The 15,869-nt window shown below is 40.6% G+C and overlaps 2 protein-coding genes across 2 annotated transcripts in view; one reads left to right on the forward strand and one right to left on the reverse strand.

The window, feature by feature from the left end:
- arhgef28a (Rho guanine nucleotide exchange factor (GEF) 28a) overlaps positions 1 to 7,320 on the reverse strand; it is a 52,090-nt gene extending 44,770 nt beyond the window's left edge. Inside the window, exons 1-2 of the mRNA XM_061075772.1 lie at positions 7,287 to 7,320; positions 3,701 to 3,756 (exon numbers count right to left, since the gene is read on the reverse strand). Of these exons, the coding sequence (XP_060931755.1) occupies positions 3,701 to 3,745 (45 nt within the window). The 5' untranslated portion in view covers positions 3,746 to 3,756; positions 7,287 to 7,320. The remainder of the gene's footprint in view (positions 1 to 3,700; positions 3,757 to 7,286) is intronic.
- Positions 7,321 to 11,364: 4,044 nt separating this feature from the next.
- Positions 11,365 to 15,446, forward strand: ankra2 (ankyrin repeat, family A (RFXANK-like), 2). The gene is made up of 9 exons (XM_061073902.1): positions 11,365 to 11,438; positions 12,023 to 12,369; positions 12,475 to 12,633; positions 12,727 to 12,792; positions 13,123 to 13,220; positions 13,342 to 13,467; positions 13,626 to 13,692; positions 13,844 to 13,924; positions 14,635 to 15,446. Exons 2-9 carry the CDS (start codon positions 12,078 to 12,080, stop codon positions 14,688 to 14,690), a joined length of 945 nt encoding a protein of 314 aa, XP_060929885.1. The 5' UTR covers positions 11,365 to 11,438; positions 12,023 to 12,077; the 3' UTR covers positions 14,691 to 15,446.
- Positions 15,447 to 15,869: the final 423 nt, after the last annotated feature.

Raw genomic sequence — 15,869 nt, forward strand, 5'->3', positions numbered from 1 at the left:
TCCCCACATGTTGTTGTCCGACCAGTCGGGGGGGAAAAAAACCTGCCTGTGGTCTCCAGGAAACCAGCAGTCATCAGGTCTGCAGCTCTCTGCCATGATCTCTTGAGAGCAACACGTAGGTGACGTCAGGGGAGCAAGATCAGTGCCACTGCAAAAACAAAAACAGCTCCAATAACAGTCAGTTGTCTTAGTGAGACGGCAGCCTTGACGTCAGCAGCAACACGGCATTGTTTTTTTTAAATATTAACTCTTTTTCACTGCGTAGGGAGGAGCTGTTTGTAAAGGAGCTGACACAAGGGACAGTTTTATTTGTCTCATTATGACAAAGCCTCTAAAACTCCTTTTATAAAATGACAGTGAAAACAAGACAACTGTTGGAGTCACTTTAAATCAGTGTAACACAGCATGGCTTTGATCGAAATGCAACAGACGGCTGAGAAAAATATTATACTTGGACGTGTTCCGTCTAGCCAATAAACATACAAGTTAATAATCAAGCAAAGTATTTTTCAAATGTAAACGTGTACGTCAACATTTAAAAAGTGACACATTAGCTTCTCCTATCTGAGCTGAGAGAAAGTCAGTGGACCAGAGTCTCATTGCAGCCTCGAGTGTGACAACTAGCACTGCACTGTGGGTCTGTTCTCATACGCCGCTGAAACACATACCTCCGATTTAATCTGCTGTGCAAATGAGATACTAATACCGAGTGTACATGTCAAGAAAGGCCGTCAGCAGAACTGGCATGGTGTCACAAACATTTCCCATCAAAGAAGACCACTGCCAAGTATAGACTTATTATTATGTAATAATACCCAGAAGTGCTGGGATTTTGAGGAATTTGTTTTGATTTTGTTATGGGTTTTGCTGAAAGCGATAACCCAGAGGCTTGATCATATCACAGGTTAAGGTTGATTTTAAGATATTGTTGAAAACCTTTAAAGGCACTGCACGGCCTGGCTCCTGATTATATTTTAGACCTTTTAATCCCGTATGAGCCTCTGCGTAGCTTCAGATCCTCGAACAGAGGTCTTCTCACTGTTCCACAGAACAGGGTAAAAGGGGACAGAGCCTTTGCAGCCAGGGCCCTAAAGTTCTGGAATTACCCATTTTTTAATCATTATTTTTATTTAAGGTTCTTGTATGTTTCTCTTTTACTAGTAGAGGTACTTCTACCAAAAAAGCCTTTCTTGATTTTATCTGTGCAGTTTTTTCTATTTATTATCTTTCAATTTTATAGATTTGTTGTCTTGTTCTTTATATCTGTTTTGAAAAGGACTTCATAAATAGTTTATTATTATAGTGTTGATTTTTTTTACATCTACAGTACCTGAGAAAGTCACTTTTAAAGGACATGTTATTTGCTTTTGTTTTCTTCTTTTTTATGATAGACTGGATTATCAATACACTGACTGGTTCAACATGTGAAAACCATTGTAAACAAAATTAGTCCAGCACTTACAGGAGCAAACAAACATCATAAACCCAGAAAATCACCTTGCCAATGCAAAGAGCATGTGATAAGCATCCCAATCCAACCTTACTGGCAACTGAACAAACATGTAGAACAAGGATGTGGCTAATCTAGCCCCATTACTGAACATGAAGTTGGGCTGAACTGAGATAACAGGCTCACAATAACCATGAGGAACAGAGCCAGGTGGAGCAGCTCAGTCTCCAGACATAGGCCCCAATCCCATTACTACGTTTTGGTGTGAAAACGCATCAACTCGAATACACCTGGCGTTCACACTACGCTGGAGTTGTGGAATCGCTAATAGAAAGAAGTTTGGAAATGTTGCTGGTCCCAATTTATTTTTGAAAACTTTGGTGCTACGTTGTAGTCTGTACGGGCAGAGTTGGTGATGTTTTGACACTATGACGTAGACACCCACAACCACTTGCCTCGGCTGCCAGTACAGAACGCAACATGGATAATCAAGTGTTGCTGACCCTGTTGTCTTTGCTAACAGCTGTTGTGAAGCAACTGTTTACATGTGTAGGAGAAGAGTTGTTATTCAAGCAATCTGTGACAATTCTGCAACAAACAACCAAACGCTTCCTGTTTACACCAGCACGCACATGGACAGTGTACATGAGTGGCCACGTGATATGAGTTTTCAGGCGTGTTAGTATGGGCGTGAATTACACTGATTCTGCACAAAAAACAACAGCTCCAGGTTAATCACATAATCTCGTGGAGCTGGTTTGGGATGAACTGAACAGAAGGGGAAAGTGAAGCGGGATGAACGTTCAAAAGAATATTTTCCATCAGGAGTGTGTTTGGCTGCTAGATGAATCAAAAAATGTGGTTTGATTTCAGAACCCCTGAGACATTAAACTGTGCAAATTTGAAAAACAGCAGGGTGAAACTGAGGGGTTGTAAAACGGCCAACCAGTCGTGCGCACACCTGGACGACAGAATCCCTCTGACATGAAGTCCTGCACTGGAGCGCAATAAAAACCTCATTAAACCCCCTCGTTTGCTGCCTGCAATTGAATGCACCCATTTATCCATTGATCTGGCCCAACAGTATCTCCTGTGGGTCTGACACTATGCTGGAAGTGTGGAGGTGCACCATAAAACCTTACCAGGCGTGTTACAATAACAGCCTTTATTTTGCAGCAGTGTGCCGTGGCTTGTCCACACAAAGGCCGCCATTGAAATCTGGATCTCATTCAGCAGTGAGAGTTGCTCCTGTTGAGCTGTGACCTTCGAGGGTGGAGACGCCACTTCCTCCTAATGGAGAGGTGTGTGTGTGTGTGTGTGTGTGTGTGTGTGTGTGTGTGTGTGTGTGTGTGTGTGTACGGGGTGGTAGAGCCTGCAATGATTCACATGCCAGGGTTTCAGAGCGGTCCTCAATCAGCTTCTACCAGCGATTACAAGCGAAGGTTTCGGAGTGAGCCTCCCACCCCCCCCGTCTGAAACTGGTGACACAGCAAAACAAGCCGGCACTCTGCTTACCAGAAATCTGGCAACGCTTCAGTGACTGGCCCACCCACGCTTCCACGCAGACGGGAGAATAGGGGTGAGAGAGAGGGGCAGACTCAGAGAGAAAGAGAGAGAGAGGGTGAACGATGGGGGTTACGGAGGACTGAAGGGTAGCAGGAGGACAGATGGAAGAAATGAAAGTAACAGCACGAAACAGAGTTTTACTATGTCAAAATAAAAGGTTTAAAACAATAATTCAAACACACCTGCACACCCTGAACTCTATTACACACTTTCCAAAAGAAAAATGTTTATTTATTTGATTGAAAAATGGGGTGAGTGGTCTTAAAAAAGCCAAGAAACAAATATATCTCTTATTCTGGGCCCCATGCTCACAGTGGAGGCCATGCTTTCAGGAGGCCCTGTCAGCCGGTGAACAGGCTGTGTAAGGCCCTGGCTTCCCCAGGGACTGAAACCCTCCTGGCTTGGGTTTCACCTGCGACACAAGGCTTGCCAGTCAACCAGTGCACAGACGGAGAGTGAGGACTGAGACACAGAGAGAGGTGGGGGGGGGTAAAGGGAGGGCTGGAGGGACAGACCGAGGAGTGATCTAATTCTGGTGAGGACAAAAAACAGGAATTGGGTCTAAATGTGGGCGAGTGGCCCAGGTTCATGTACTCGACTGACCACACCCAAAAAAAACAGACCCCGATACAAGACCAGCAGCACATGAGAGAATCACACAAGCAAAGAGATGTAGGCACTTACATATAGAGGCACCGCTCTTCTGTTCACCTCCATTTTCGCCCCCATCCAACAGATGCCTAGAGAGGAAATAATCACGTTACTATAATGTAATGATGGACATCAACAAATGACACTTTTTCAAATTAAAATGCAACTCTCGACAGTTGTCTCTACTTGTACAGTATAAGAAAGTATAGTATAGTTTGTTTTTGTCATATTGTCAATGTCTAATACGAATTGTCTTTCATAGCCAGAAACAAGAGGAGAAACATCTGCAGCCAGTGAACTGAGCTGCCCCAGAATGAAGCTCACCGTCTTAAGGCGAGCGATGTGAGATGTGTATACCCTCCGATATGTATGACGCTCTGCTTACAGCCTTGAGGTCTACAACAGTGTGGATGATGAAACTACAACAGCTACAGTGTCGGAGTCTTCAGGCAGAAAAGAGCCAGGGAGGGAAGAGTAACTGTATCTTCTGCACACACCTGATCGTCTGTGACTTCCCTCTCAGCTGTGAATAGTGCATGACTTCAAAGCTGCACGGCCGTATCAGCTCTGCAGGCCGCACTTTGTCTAGACCAGGGGTGGGAACCGTTATCCTATCCAAGGCCATTTTATTTTCTATGACATCCTTTGCTCAACACATATCACAGTAACTGTTCGAATGGAACTGCTTCTCTTTAGCGAGGTGTCTGATGTCAGATGGTAGTGATGATGATGATGATGATGATGATAATGATGATGGCAATGCTCCTCACAGCAGATTTTTTCAGAAACAACTTGCTCAAACAAATCCTGACCATTGGTAGAGCCGTTCAGTTGTCAAACTCAGCACACACAAAAAACGGCTGGTAGGACTGGAATTTCTATGTCTGTTGTTTCATTGAAGCCCAGATAGAAAAACTGGAAAATTCTCATGTACTTGTACACTATAACTAGTGTTTAATCTGTTCTTCTACTCTTCTTCAAGACAAAGTGTTGCTGTGGAATAATTGTAATGTCTGGTTTTGCCTTGGGGATGGTCTTGAAATATCTTATTTTGTTTTCCACGTATATTCTGTTCACGATGATGAAAAAGTTTGAACTAGAGCATGTTTGGCGTTTCTGCATTTGACTAATCAATTAATTGTCTAGTAACAACAACAAAACACAACCCATTACTTTGTTATACGTTCAAATTTACTCCATTTAAATATAAAGTAAAATCGTAATGGTTGGGGGCACTATCTTTTGAATCTTAGTCCAACCCAAAGTAACATTATGTTGTTTTGTGAAAATGAACCTGTAAAGTAACACAGCACCAACAACAGGATTCGGTGTCTCAATAGCAAGTCCAGTCACGCTATATTGTAAAGCACTGACTGGTGTCCTTAGGGTTTATCTCACAATAATATCACGATTACATTTGTTTACTGTAATATTGTGGCCAAAGGACATCTTATCCATAGAGGAGTGCAGTGCCACAGGCCTGGGCGTCTCACTCTGTTTTTAATCCTCCTCATATCACCAGGCCACATGTGGAACTAGAGGAGGAACATTTCGTATTAAAGAATAAACATTGTCCTAGGTTGGCAGGTTACGACCCATTAGGTCAACACAAAATAAATATTCTCTCATGCTTTTGTTTAAGTAAGGTTTAAAGACAATCTGAATCCACACAATAAAGAGGATCTATCAGAGCTCAAAGACGACTTTTGAATCGTCTATTAGCTAAATTTAATGGAACATGAACCCAAAATAAAAAACCGTACTAGTAAAAACCTGTCTTTAAATCCGCAGATTAGGGTTGAGTTCTTCTAGTCTGAACAGCATTTGTCAATCATTGTCCTCAGCCTGACTTTAGCCTCTGACATGTTCAGTGTGAATAAGAAACCTGACCTGGCTGATGGCCACGCACTCCAGAACAGAGCGTGAGAACAGAGATTACACACAACAAGAGAACGCTCGCTGTCAACAAGCATCAGGGAAACTCATTTCTACTTCTGTGCATGTGGCATAAATGTTTTCAGACGTGAGCAAGTTGATCCTGTTGTCCTTAGATTTCTATTTTTATTCAGGTGATGCATGATTGAATAATTCCTTTCACATGACGAGTTTGGGTTTTTGTTTTTGAAGGATTGCTGTATGAAAATGTCCTTGTTTCTGCTTTCAGCATCTTGTATAAACACTTTCATTTACTCCAGACTCTTATATTTGGGAATGGAGAAACATTTCACAGCAGTGTTACTCATTTCTTGAATGTGCTCGATGCAATGACGAGACAAGCACAGAGGCCACAATTAGCTGCATCGCTGTCGCTCAACCATGTCACTGTGACATCATGTGATGCAAAAGTGTTACCAGATAATTCAGGTAGGATGAAAATAAAGTTTTCTAACTTCAATCTGCACCATAAACTGTTTTTAAAAAGCTCTGCACACAACGTCTAGCACACAAACAATAAAAGGAATAATTCTGAAGTATCTCCAGAGCAAGAGAACAGGCAATTTTAGACCGGGATCTGCATGAGCTATTATGGGTGATCTGTTATCAGCACAGTGTAAACACACTCCTGCCACCTTTTCTAGCTTTAGAAAGTTGGTATATACACATTATCAGCACTTGCACGGATAGTTCACCCAAAAATGAAACTCCCCTCATTATCTACTGACTACTATGCCGATGGAGGGGTGGGTGGAAGTGTCTGAGTCCACAAAACACGTTCAGGGGTAAACAGGGTTGCAGCCGAATCCAATACAATTGAACTAAATGGGGACAGATTCTTTAAAGAATAAAAAACAACAGAAAAGAAAACATTGATTGACTCTAGGCCTATACTGCTCCTGTGGTGTCATCCAAGTTTCGAAATTCAAATTCGAATTGAACCGGTATCATTTACACTGTTTTTTAGCCTAAATGTCCTCCAGTATCCTTGTCTTAGTTCCTGCTGCAGTTCTCCCGAGAACTCGCGATAGCTGCTGTTACTGCTGCACTTGGATTTGTTTCGTTTGTTTTTAAAATTCAATTGTATTGGATTTGGCTGCAACACCGCTCACCCCTAAAACTCCAGAAGAGTTCTGTGGACCCAAACACGTCACCCACCTCTCCATCGCCATGGTGGTGTGCAGCTAATGAGTGGATTTCCATTTTTGGGGTGAACTATCCCTTTAAACATCCCACAGGAACAACACACGACCTCTGCTGCTTTGCGCTGTGCAGTGACGCTCCTGCATGGAACAATCGAGTCCAGTCAGGGAATGAATTCAGTCGTGAAGTGATCCCAGCACCGGACGGAGGAAGAGTTGGTATAAAGACCGAGTGCAGACCCTGGACCCTGCACGTGCCATGCCTCGCGTCTTACCTGTGAACGCAGCAGCAATTCTATTTTATTTGTATAGCGCCAAATCATAATATTATTTATCTCAAGGTACTTTGCATAGAAAGCTTAAAATGCTCAGAGAAACTTAACAGTTCCCACAATGAGCAGCACTTTGGCTGTGGAGAGAAAGAACTCCCTCAACAACTGGAAGGAAGCTCCAGAAGCAGCAGATGCACCATGTGAAAAACACCCGACTCCTTCTCCTCCCGATCTGTTAGAATCTGTGGTTCTACAGTTTCCAGCCGTTACCTGCTGTCGTGTCTCCTCTGTCCGGTCCGCCGCAGACTCAGATCCGATGATCGCGACTTTTCTCTGTCAGTGGAAACTTTCCTCCGCTGCTCGCTGTCTCTCCTCCTTCACTTGATCACTGGGGAAAGCCTCCGACGCTTTTGTTCTGCATGTTTCTGCTGCGTCTCATCCGTCTCTTCTCCTCGCTCCGGGAGGGAAGCGGCTCACGGTCTGTTCGCAGGTGTCGCCGGAGAAGTTTCCCTCTCTGCAGCCTGCCCCCTCTGTGGTCCAGCCCCCTGGCACACACACACACACACACACACACACACACACACATACTGGCTCTCATCAGCATTACTGTACGCATATGCCTTTTCTATCGTCTTTTACCAATATTTTTCAAGAAAGAATGAACAAACTCTTGACTATCTGCACAACCTTCATAGAAAATGACTTTGTTCTGTTAACACAATTTTAGGTTTTGGTTTAAGGTCACACTTTCATAAGTTTAGATTAGATTTTGTATTTATTACTTACAGTTGTAGGCTATTTGCACAGCCCTTTAACTATACTTTACAGCCGCAATTCTTAAGTGCTTAATTCTGGCCCTGTATGTGAGTTTTAAGCTATACTGGATGCCTAAATTTCCTTTGGTATCAATCAAGTTTCTACTAAATTGATCTATCTATCTATCTATCTATCTATCTATCTATCTATCTATCTATCTATCTATCTATCTATCTATCTATCTATCTATCTATCTATCTATCTATCTATCTATCTATCTATCTATCTATCTATCTATCTATCTATCTATCTATCTATCTATCTATCTATCTATCTATCTATCTATCTATCTATCTATCTATCTATCTATCTATCTATCTATCTATCTATCTATCTACCTACCTACCTACCTACCTACCTACCTACCTACCTACCTACCTACCTACCTACCTACCTACCTATCCATCCATCCATCCATCCATCCATCCATCCATCCATCCATCCATCCATCCATCCATCCATCCATCCATCCATCCATCCATCCATCCATCCATCCATCCATCCATCCATCCATCCATCTATCTATCTATCTATCTATCTATCTATCTATCTATCTATCTATCTATCTATCTATCTATCTATCTATCTATCTATCTATCCATCCCTCCATCTACAGCCACATCAACGCACCACTTCATGGCATTAGTAGGGGGAACATGGAGTCAGTTGCAGTGGCAGATCTAATACAGAGCCCATAAAGAGGCCACAATTTACAAAGAGGTGCAAATTATGTGTCCAACATTTACACACAATTGTTGGAAAATAGAATTGATTATACTTCTAACGTTTGAACCTGTCAAAGTATAATTATGTTTGAAGGTAATTAAACCTTATTTTCATGTTATGGCCTGATACCTAATATTCAAGCTCCACTTAATTTCAGTGGGCAATACTGTAATTTCTACTTCACTACTTTTATATTACAGCTCAACATATTAATCATGAGTTATTTGTATCGGTTAAACACTATATTAAGTATTAGCTCTATCTCAACCTCATACATCTAGATCAATAACAATCATCCAATAAGCCTATATAATAATACTGCTTTATACCTTTCATTCTATTAACTAAATGAAATATATATATTATTTGTGGAACTTATTTTTACATCATATCTACACCACTGTATGTAGTGATGTGTCAAGTGTCTAAAATCAGAGCTGATACATGCATATATGAAGAGATAACACGTATTTAGTAATTACGTATCTCAGAAATGCAAAGGTATGGATTGGATATGCTGTTTTGTCACTTTGTCAAGTTTTTTGTCACAAATAGCAAAGACCAAAATCTTGACTTTGAGTGAAATTGGTCAAGCTCTAATAATGCTGGATCATACATTTCAAAAAATGCTACTCGCTAATTTTATTCAACTTTCATTTATCTTACTCTGGCAAGTTCCTTCGTGACTCCTCTCAAACTGGCCTAAGCTATGTTTCGTCATCGATCCTTGTCCTTTACATGGGATCACTTTAAGGGCGACGGCTCTTCTTTATCTGTCGTAATTCACGCTGTTGCATCAATGTACAAATGCGAAAGGCGATATCTGCCTGATTTGTCCATTCTGGGCTACTGTAGAAACATGGTGGTGCAACATGGCTAACCCAATCCCTATGAACATATACAAAGCTAAATCTGACGTGGCAAAAACACTAAGATCTGTCAACAGTCACTATAAAAAAGTTATGAGAATTATTTCCTTATGATTTCTATGCACTTCACTTTTAATACACGTATAACTATTGTAATGTGACAGTAGTACTATGCATTGACATTCAACTTGACACAAATATATTACTACCAATATAATGTAACTGCAGTGAAAGATGTGAAAAGTGAAGTATAAATAACTTGGGCATTCAGGGGGGAAATCACAGCACTGTTTTATACCAGTGCTCACTTTACATGGAAAACTTTCATTCCTAATGTTCCTCCTTCTCTCAGTTGGATTGTAACTTTAACCAGACAACAGAAGACAGAGACACATGACGTTAACAGGAAACGAGAGAACGACTTTCCCACCCTTCCTGCTCCCAGACTTATCCCTCTGACTGATAATGAGCTACAGATTACACATCTTAAACGATGTCAGAGCTGACAGTCTACAACAACACTGGCACACAACACTTTTTAACACAGTCAGCAAGCTGAGTTAATCCATCAAGTTCCACCCGGACAGTGTTGTCTTGCTTGAATGATGGGATAAGAGGGTTAAAGGCCCTTTTGGAGATGAACAAAACCCACAAACCCTGCATGTACTGCAACTATACCCTCTGAGACTGTGGTGCCATCTGTTGGCACAAGTGTACAAGTAAATAAGAAGTGAGTGAACGTACAGTTCTGCCATCTTGTGGAAGTTTTTTATATAACATTCCACATGGTTCATATTTTATCTCACATTTGTTTTTTCAATGCTGCAAAATTCAAGGGATGTTCTGAGAGGTTTAGATCTAAGAAATCTGGTCTTATTGTTTTCAGTGCATGTGATCCTGGTGTCGTGCAGGTAGTGAGTGCATCACACTGTGGATTTCACTGCACACATTGAGACTCATACACTGTCAAAACAAGTTGTCGGAGACCAGAGTTACATGTGATCTTTGCGACTCATTGCTGCTGACTCGGGAAGCTTGTAGAATCTCGATGACCCCCTGGTGTCTACATAGCACCGTGGTGGAATAGCCACGACCCTTCACCTCCTGATTAGAGACGACAAATTAGAAACTAAATGACCTCCCTGTCTGCCTGTTGAACTGCCTGATGGTGTGATGGACAAATATCAATAAACAAAGTTGCACAAAAACAAAAAATACAAAAACAGAATGCTCATCACATGTTTTCTCAAACACACTGATAACATAAAACGGTCTTTAAATTGGGACTGAGCGGTTGAGTTTGTCAACAAAACAATATTTTCTTTGTTCTCTTTGTTCTTTGTTCAGTGATTATATACAGGGAAGTTTAGATTGTATAATATAATAACAGCCTACATAACACTCCATTACCTATCTATTATCATTGTATTTACGACTACAGTGAATTGGATACATACTACAGGGACTTCTACACTGTTTATCATGCATAGCCTAATCACACCAATTAGTAAATCACCAACTTTAGGTTTTAGACAGTCACATTAAAAAAGAGTCAAATAAAAATGCTGATATATAGACTATAGAAAACCTTTTGTAAGACTTTCCGATGACAAATTTTGTTTAATTTTCTATATATAACAATGGCGTAGTATATGCGTTTGAATTTCATTTTTTTACCAAGTCCACACTGATATTATCAGAACAGTGTGTAAATTAATATGTTTTTAAACTACAGATAAGTTAAGCGTGTACAAACCTACTGCGAAATCCAGACTGTGCCTTTTTTTTGTATAAGAGTAATTATTTTTAGATAACTTAACAAGTACACCAGTGTAGTATCAAGTTTTTATATCAGAATGATTTCGAGGCTCCGGAACTAAAAAGGAAAACAACGGGGGGAGGTTAATAGTGGACGTACGTCTTTGTGGACGCCACCAACCGCGCATGCGCACATGTACACAAACACCGAGAGCAGAGGAACAGATATCAGAGAAAAACAATGTGTTACCGAGTGAGTTGTGTTTTCATTTCTGAACAAAAAGCTTTCATAGACGTCTATAGACATAATGTGTGTCAATGTTAGATGTCATTAGCCTCAGTCAGGGAGTAACTGTCCCTGATGGAAGGTTACGATAGCTAGCATGCTAACTGACAGCTAACAGATAGATAGATGTACTGTATTAATCCCAAATGTGGACATTATTGTGTTATAGCACCAAGTCAAGGGCTTTGCACATAGAGCGAAGTAGCAATAAAGCAGATGCTAATAATATAAATAGCTCAAAATAGAAGGTAATAAACATAACGTAAATAAATGATTCCCAATAAAGTACTAGAATACACAGTAAAGTAGTAAATATAATAGAACAACGAATAAGCATCTGAACAAGATACTAAATACAAGAGATGATAAACTATGAACAAGAGTGCAAAGTTTCAGTAGTTGTTTACATTTAAAGACAATGTATTGAGGTTGGTAGGAATATGAATAAAATAGGAATATAAGATGTGCACTTTCGTAGTTATTGCATCCTCTTGTGTTTGGCTGCTTGGGATCTAATCATAGATTCATATTTAAGTGTTTCTGCATTTCAGGCGCTCAGTGGCTTCAGTTTGACCTCAGTGTGACGGCTCGGTGAGTGATCAGAGGATGGACAGCAGCAGCGCGTCAGCCTCAGACGGGACAGGAGAGTGCTCCATGGGGCCTGAGGACATGGAGGGGATCTGCGTGATGCCAGACTTAAGTGCCATCAAGACTGAGGGCACAAGCCCAGATGACCCCGGCACCCAAAATGTGGCCATGGGCATCAAGTTCATCCTGCCCAACCGCTTTGACATGAACGTCTGCTCAAGATTCGTCAAGTCGCTTAACGAAGAAGACAGCAAGAACATCGAGGATCAGGTGAACTCCGATCTGGAAGTGGCTTCTGTTTTATTCAAAGGTAAGAAGGAAGAGGTGGAACCTTGTATATCAGTTGTTTAAGCGATCACTGGTGTTACCTTGTGTGAAAAGGCTGTAACTGATACAAGTCTTCCCTCTCCTTCAGCCGAGTGCAATATCCAGACCTCCCCCTCGCCAGGGATACAAATGCGCCATGTTTACACACCATCCACCACCAAACATTTCTCCCCCATCAAACAGTCCACCACCCTCACCAACAAACACCGCGGCAATGAGGTTTCTTCCACACCTCTTCTGGTGCATTGTGAGTAACATCGTTGCATTGACTTAAATCTTTATTAATATGTTTCAAATGAATCAAGTCCACATGTTAATCGATACACACATTTCCTCTCAGCTTTGTCCATTCATCAGCTGGCAGCCCAAGGAGAAATGGTGTTTCTGGCCAGCAGGATTGAACAAGGTAGGCAGTCCTCAGGTATATATATATATATATGGAGAGAGGGAGAAAGAGAGAGTTTTCCTGATAATCCTGACACCACCACATTATATAATATGTTAATACAGTATATCATTTATTAACTATTTTGAATCCACAGAATAAGTAATTTTCTATGGCTGTAGTTCTACTTGAAGTTCAATCTTTATTTAAAATATTTCCATGTCTGCCAGTGCCAGCTGGGATAAGCTCCACCCACTTCAACATGTATATAGTGATAATGAATGTGCTGATGGTAGGTATGTATATGAAGTCTCCATGTTTGTGTGTTTTTTTTACGTGTCGTGTTGATAGAGACTGTGATCAATCACCAAGATGATGAAGGCTTCACTCCCCTGATGTGGGCAGCTGCACATGGACAAATCGCTGTTGTCGAGTTTCTGCTCCAAAATGTATGAAAAAATGATCTTCCCATATAACTCAGATCTAATGGTTTTATATCCATCAGAGCTACATCTGTATTACATCTGTATTTATAAACTGGTTTTCCTTCTGTGTCCTTCTTCGCTGTAGGCCGCTGACCCTAACGTCCTGGCCAAAGGGAGGGAAAGTGCATTGTCTTTGGCTTGCAGTAAGGGATACACTGATATTGTGAAGATGCTCATCGACTGTGGTGTTGATGTCAACGAATACGACTGGGTAAGAATACTAAAGCTTTTTATGTTCACTGGACCTGGTTAAGTTGAATATGACAGTAAAACTATTATATAAGGGAGATATTTCACCTACTTTGTAGTCAGCGTTTAGTATTGGTATGAACTTCCGTCTTGTAGTGATGTTGCCTCTGTGGGTTTCAGAACGGAGGAGCCCCCCTGCTGTACGCTGTCCACGGCAACCATGTGCGCTGTGTTGAAATCCTGTTAGGTGAGGACAAATCTTTTGATGACAGTAACACCTCTGGCCATTATCCATCTGTATAAACATTTCTTTAAGAAGAATCAGCATCTTTTTGAATAAGATACATTACATCAAGAAGTACAATAATTATTTTCATGTACGTTTGTATGTCTTGCAGAAAGTGGTGCAGATCCTACCATAGAGTCAGATTCTGGGTTCAATGCGATGGACATGGCTGTGGCTATGGGCCACCGAAATGGTATGTAAAAAGATAAACATATAGTCTGAGCTATAAAGACATGAGGGTATACACAGTATGTTTGTCTCACATGTACCTTCCCTCTTTCTGTCAAAAATTATATTCTATTTAAATTGAGCTTTTGAACTGTTTCATGAAACCCTGAAACAAAGTGTCATGATTCCCCACCACAGTTAGTTTATACAGACTGGACTGGTAAACACGTCAAAGTTAAAGATAGATTTGACGTCAGAGCAAAACATTTTATAAAATACTTTTAAACTAGATTTGTTCTCAGAAGAATGCATACCTCCACTGAGGCCTCCTTAAATACAATCTAGCTGAACAAAATTTCTCACACTCATAAATATCAGTTCCCTAAATGTGCCAGAATGTTTTACTGGGAAAACTGGGAAAATTAAAAAAAACTGCCCTATCCCATAACACCACCAAGTTCGTTTATTAAAACCAACACACAAACCAACAAACAAACAGCCAGCGGTGACAACTTAACGTCCCTGGCAGAGGTATTCAACTTAGACACCTAAACTATTCCTATCGCTCTGATATTTTCATGAATTAATTATAAGACAGAATGCAAAAAATACATTAAACAATCAGGGAATGTGTATTGAATTTGCTGCTCAGCTTTTTAAATGAAGAAAATACTCACTCCCCTTTGCTACAAGTTTGACGTGACACACAATAACACACTGTATTTTTCTGTTTAGTTCAACAGGTGATGGAGGCCCACTTACTGAAGTTGATGATGGGAATCAGAGAGTGAACTGGGACTCGAGGGACATCACTGGTCTCTGGACAATCATGTAGCACGCCCACGTCATAAGCCAACAGGAATATTTTGTTCCATCAACAGTATTTGCATCACGTCAGCGTAATTTTTATCGTGTATGATGCTCATGAAGGTTGGTGCTGTATGAATTATTAATTTGAACCTTTCAAACTCAACACTTCACATTGAATCTGGAGTTGCATATCTTAGCAGGATTCATGGAGGGATTTCAAAAAACTAAATGGTTAGTTCACTTCTTGTCTACAGCCCAGCATGCACAGCACTCCACCAGTAGTGTGCTGCCAAAATGAGCAATGGAGAGCAGGTTTATTTGTTCTTCAGCTAAGCATTGTGGCTATCTATTAACTTATTAACGAAGGATTTTCAATTGTGACAGTTTTATTGTTGGTTTGGTTCACGTTCAAACTGTCTGGTTTTCATAGTGAGCGTTTTTCCGAGGCTGAGGTTGAAAATCGGTTCCAACAGACTGAAATGCACATGGCACAGACGGTGAGCTTTCATGATGCTGCTGAGCTTTGTGTTGATTCTGAACATCCTTGTGTCGTTTGTACTTGGTTTATTTATTTGAAAAGTTTAAACAATGTGTTGTAATGTGATGAAATTCTCATATTGTTGTAACTCCCATTTGTTTCTCTGTATAGTTATACTAAGGTCCAGGCATGTTGTCTATTTTATGACCTTGTTTTAAATGTCCCACGTGGTTATTGTGGTGCTGTTTGCTGCTGTATGTTGAAGTTATTTAATTAAAGATCTTTATAAAACATACAAGTCGCTGTCATGGGAAGAAAATTAAACACAAAACGTGTCTATGCTTGATCTGAATAAAATAGAGATAGTAAAATAGTTTTAAAATACTTGGAGTCATATTATGGTTTTTCATCCTGCTTCCTTTCTCTATACGTTATTGCTAAAAGACAGACCTGATAATTGTGATATAGATAACAGGAGATTACCAGTTATTACAGTTCATCCTGAACAAGGCATGAATACGTGTAGAATCCACCCACAATTTGAGACACTGGTGTCATGTTGGAACCAGAGGGATGGTTAATGAGTTGTCACGGTTGGGATTTAAGTCTCTGGCACAATGAATGTTGGTAAATGTGACTGCAAGTTAATTAATGTTACAGGTTGGTTCTATTTATTAAATTA

Source organism: Limanda limanda, chromosome 1 (assembly GCF_963576545.1).
Source record: "Limanda limanda chromosome 1, fLimLim1.1, whole genome shotgun sequence".
NCBI classification, from domain to species: Eukaryota; Metazoa; Chordata; class Actinopteri; order Pleuronectiformes; family Pleuronectidae; genus Limanda; species Limanda limanda.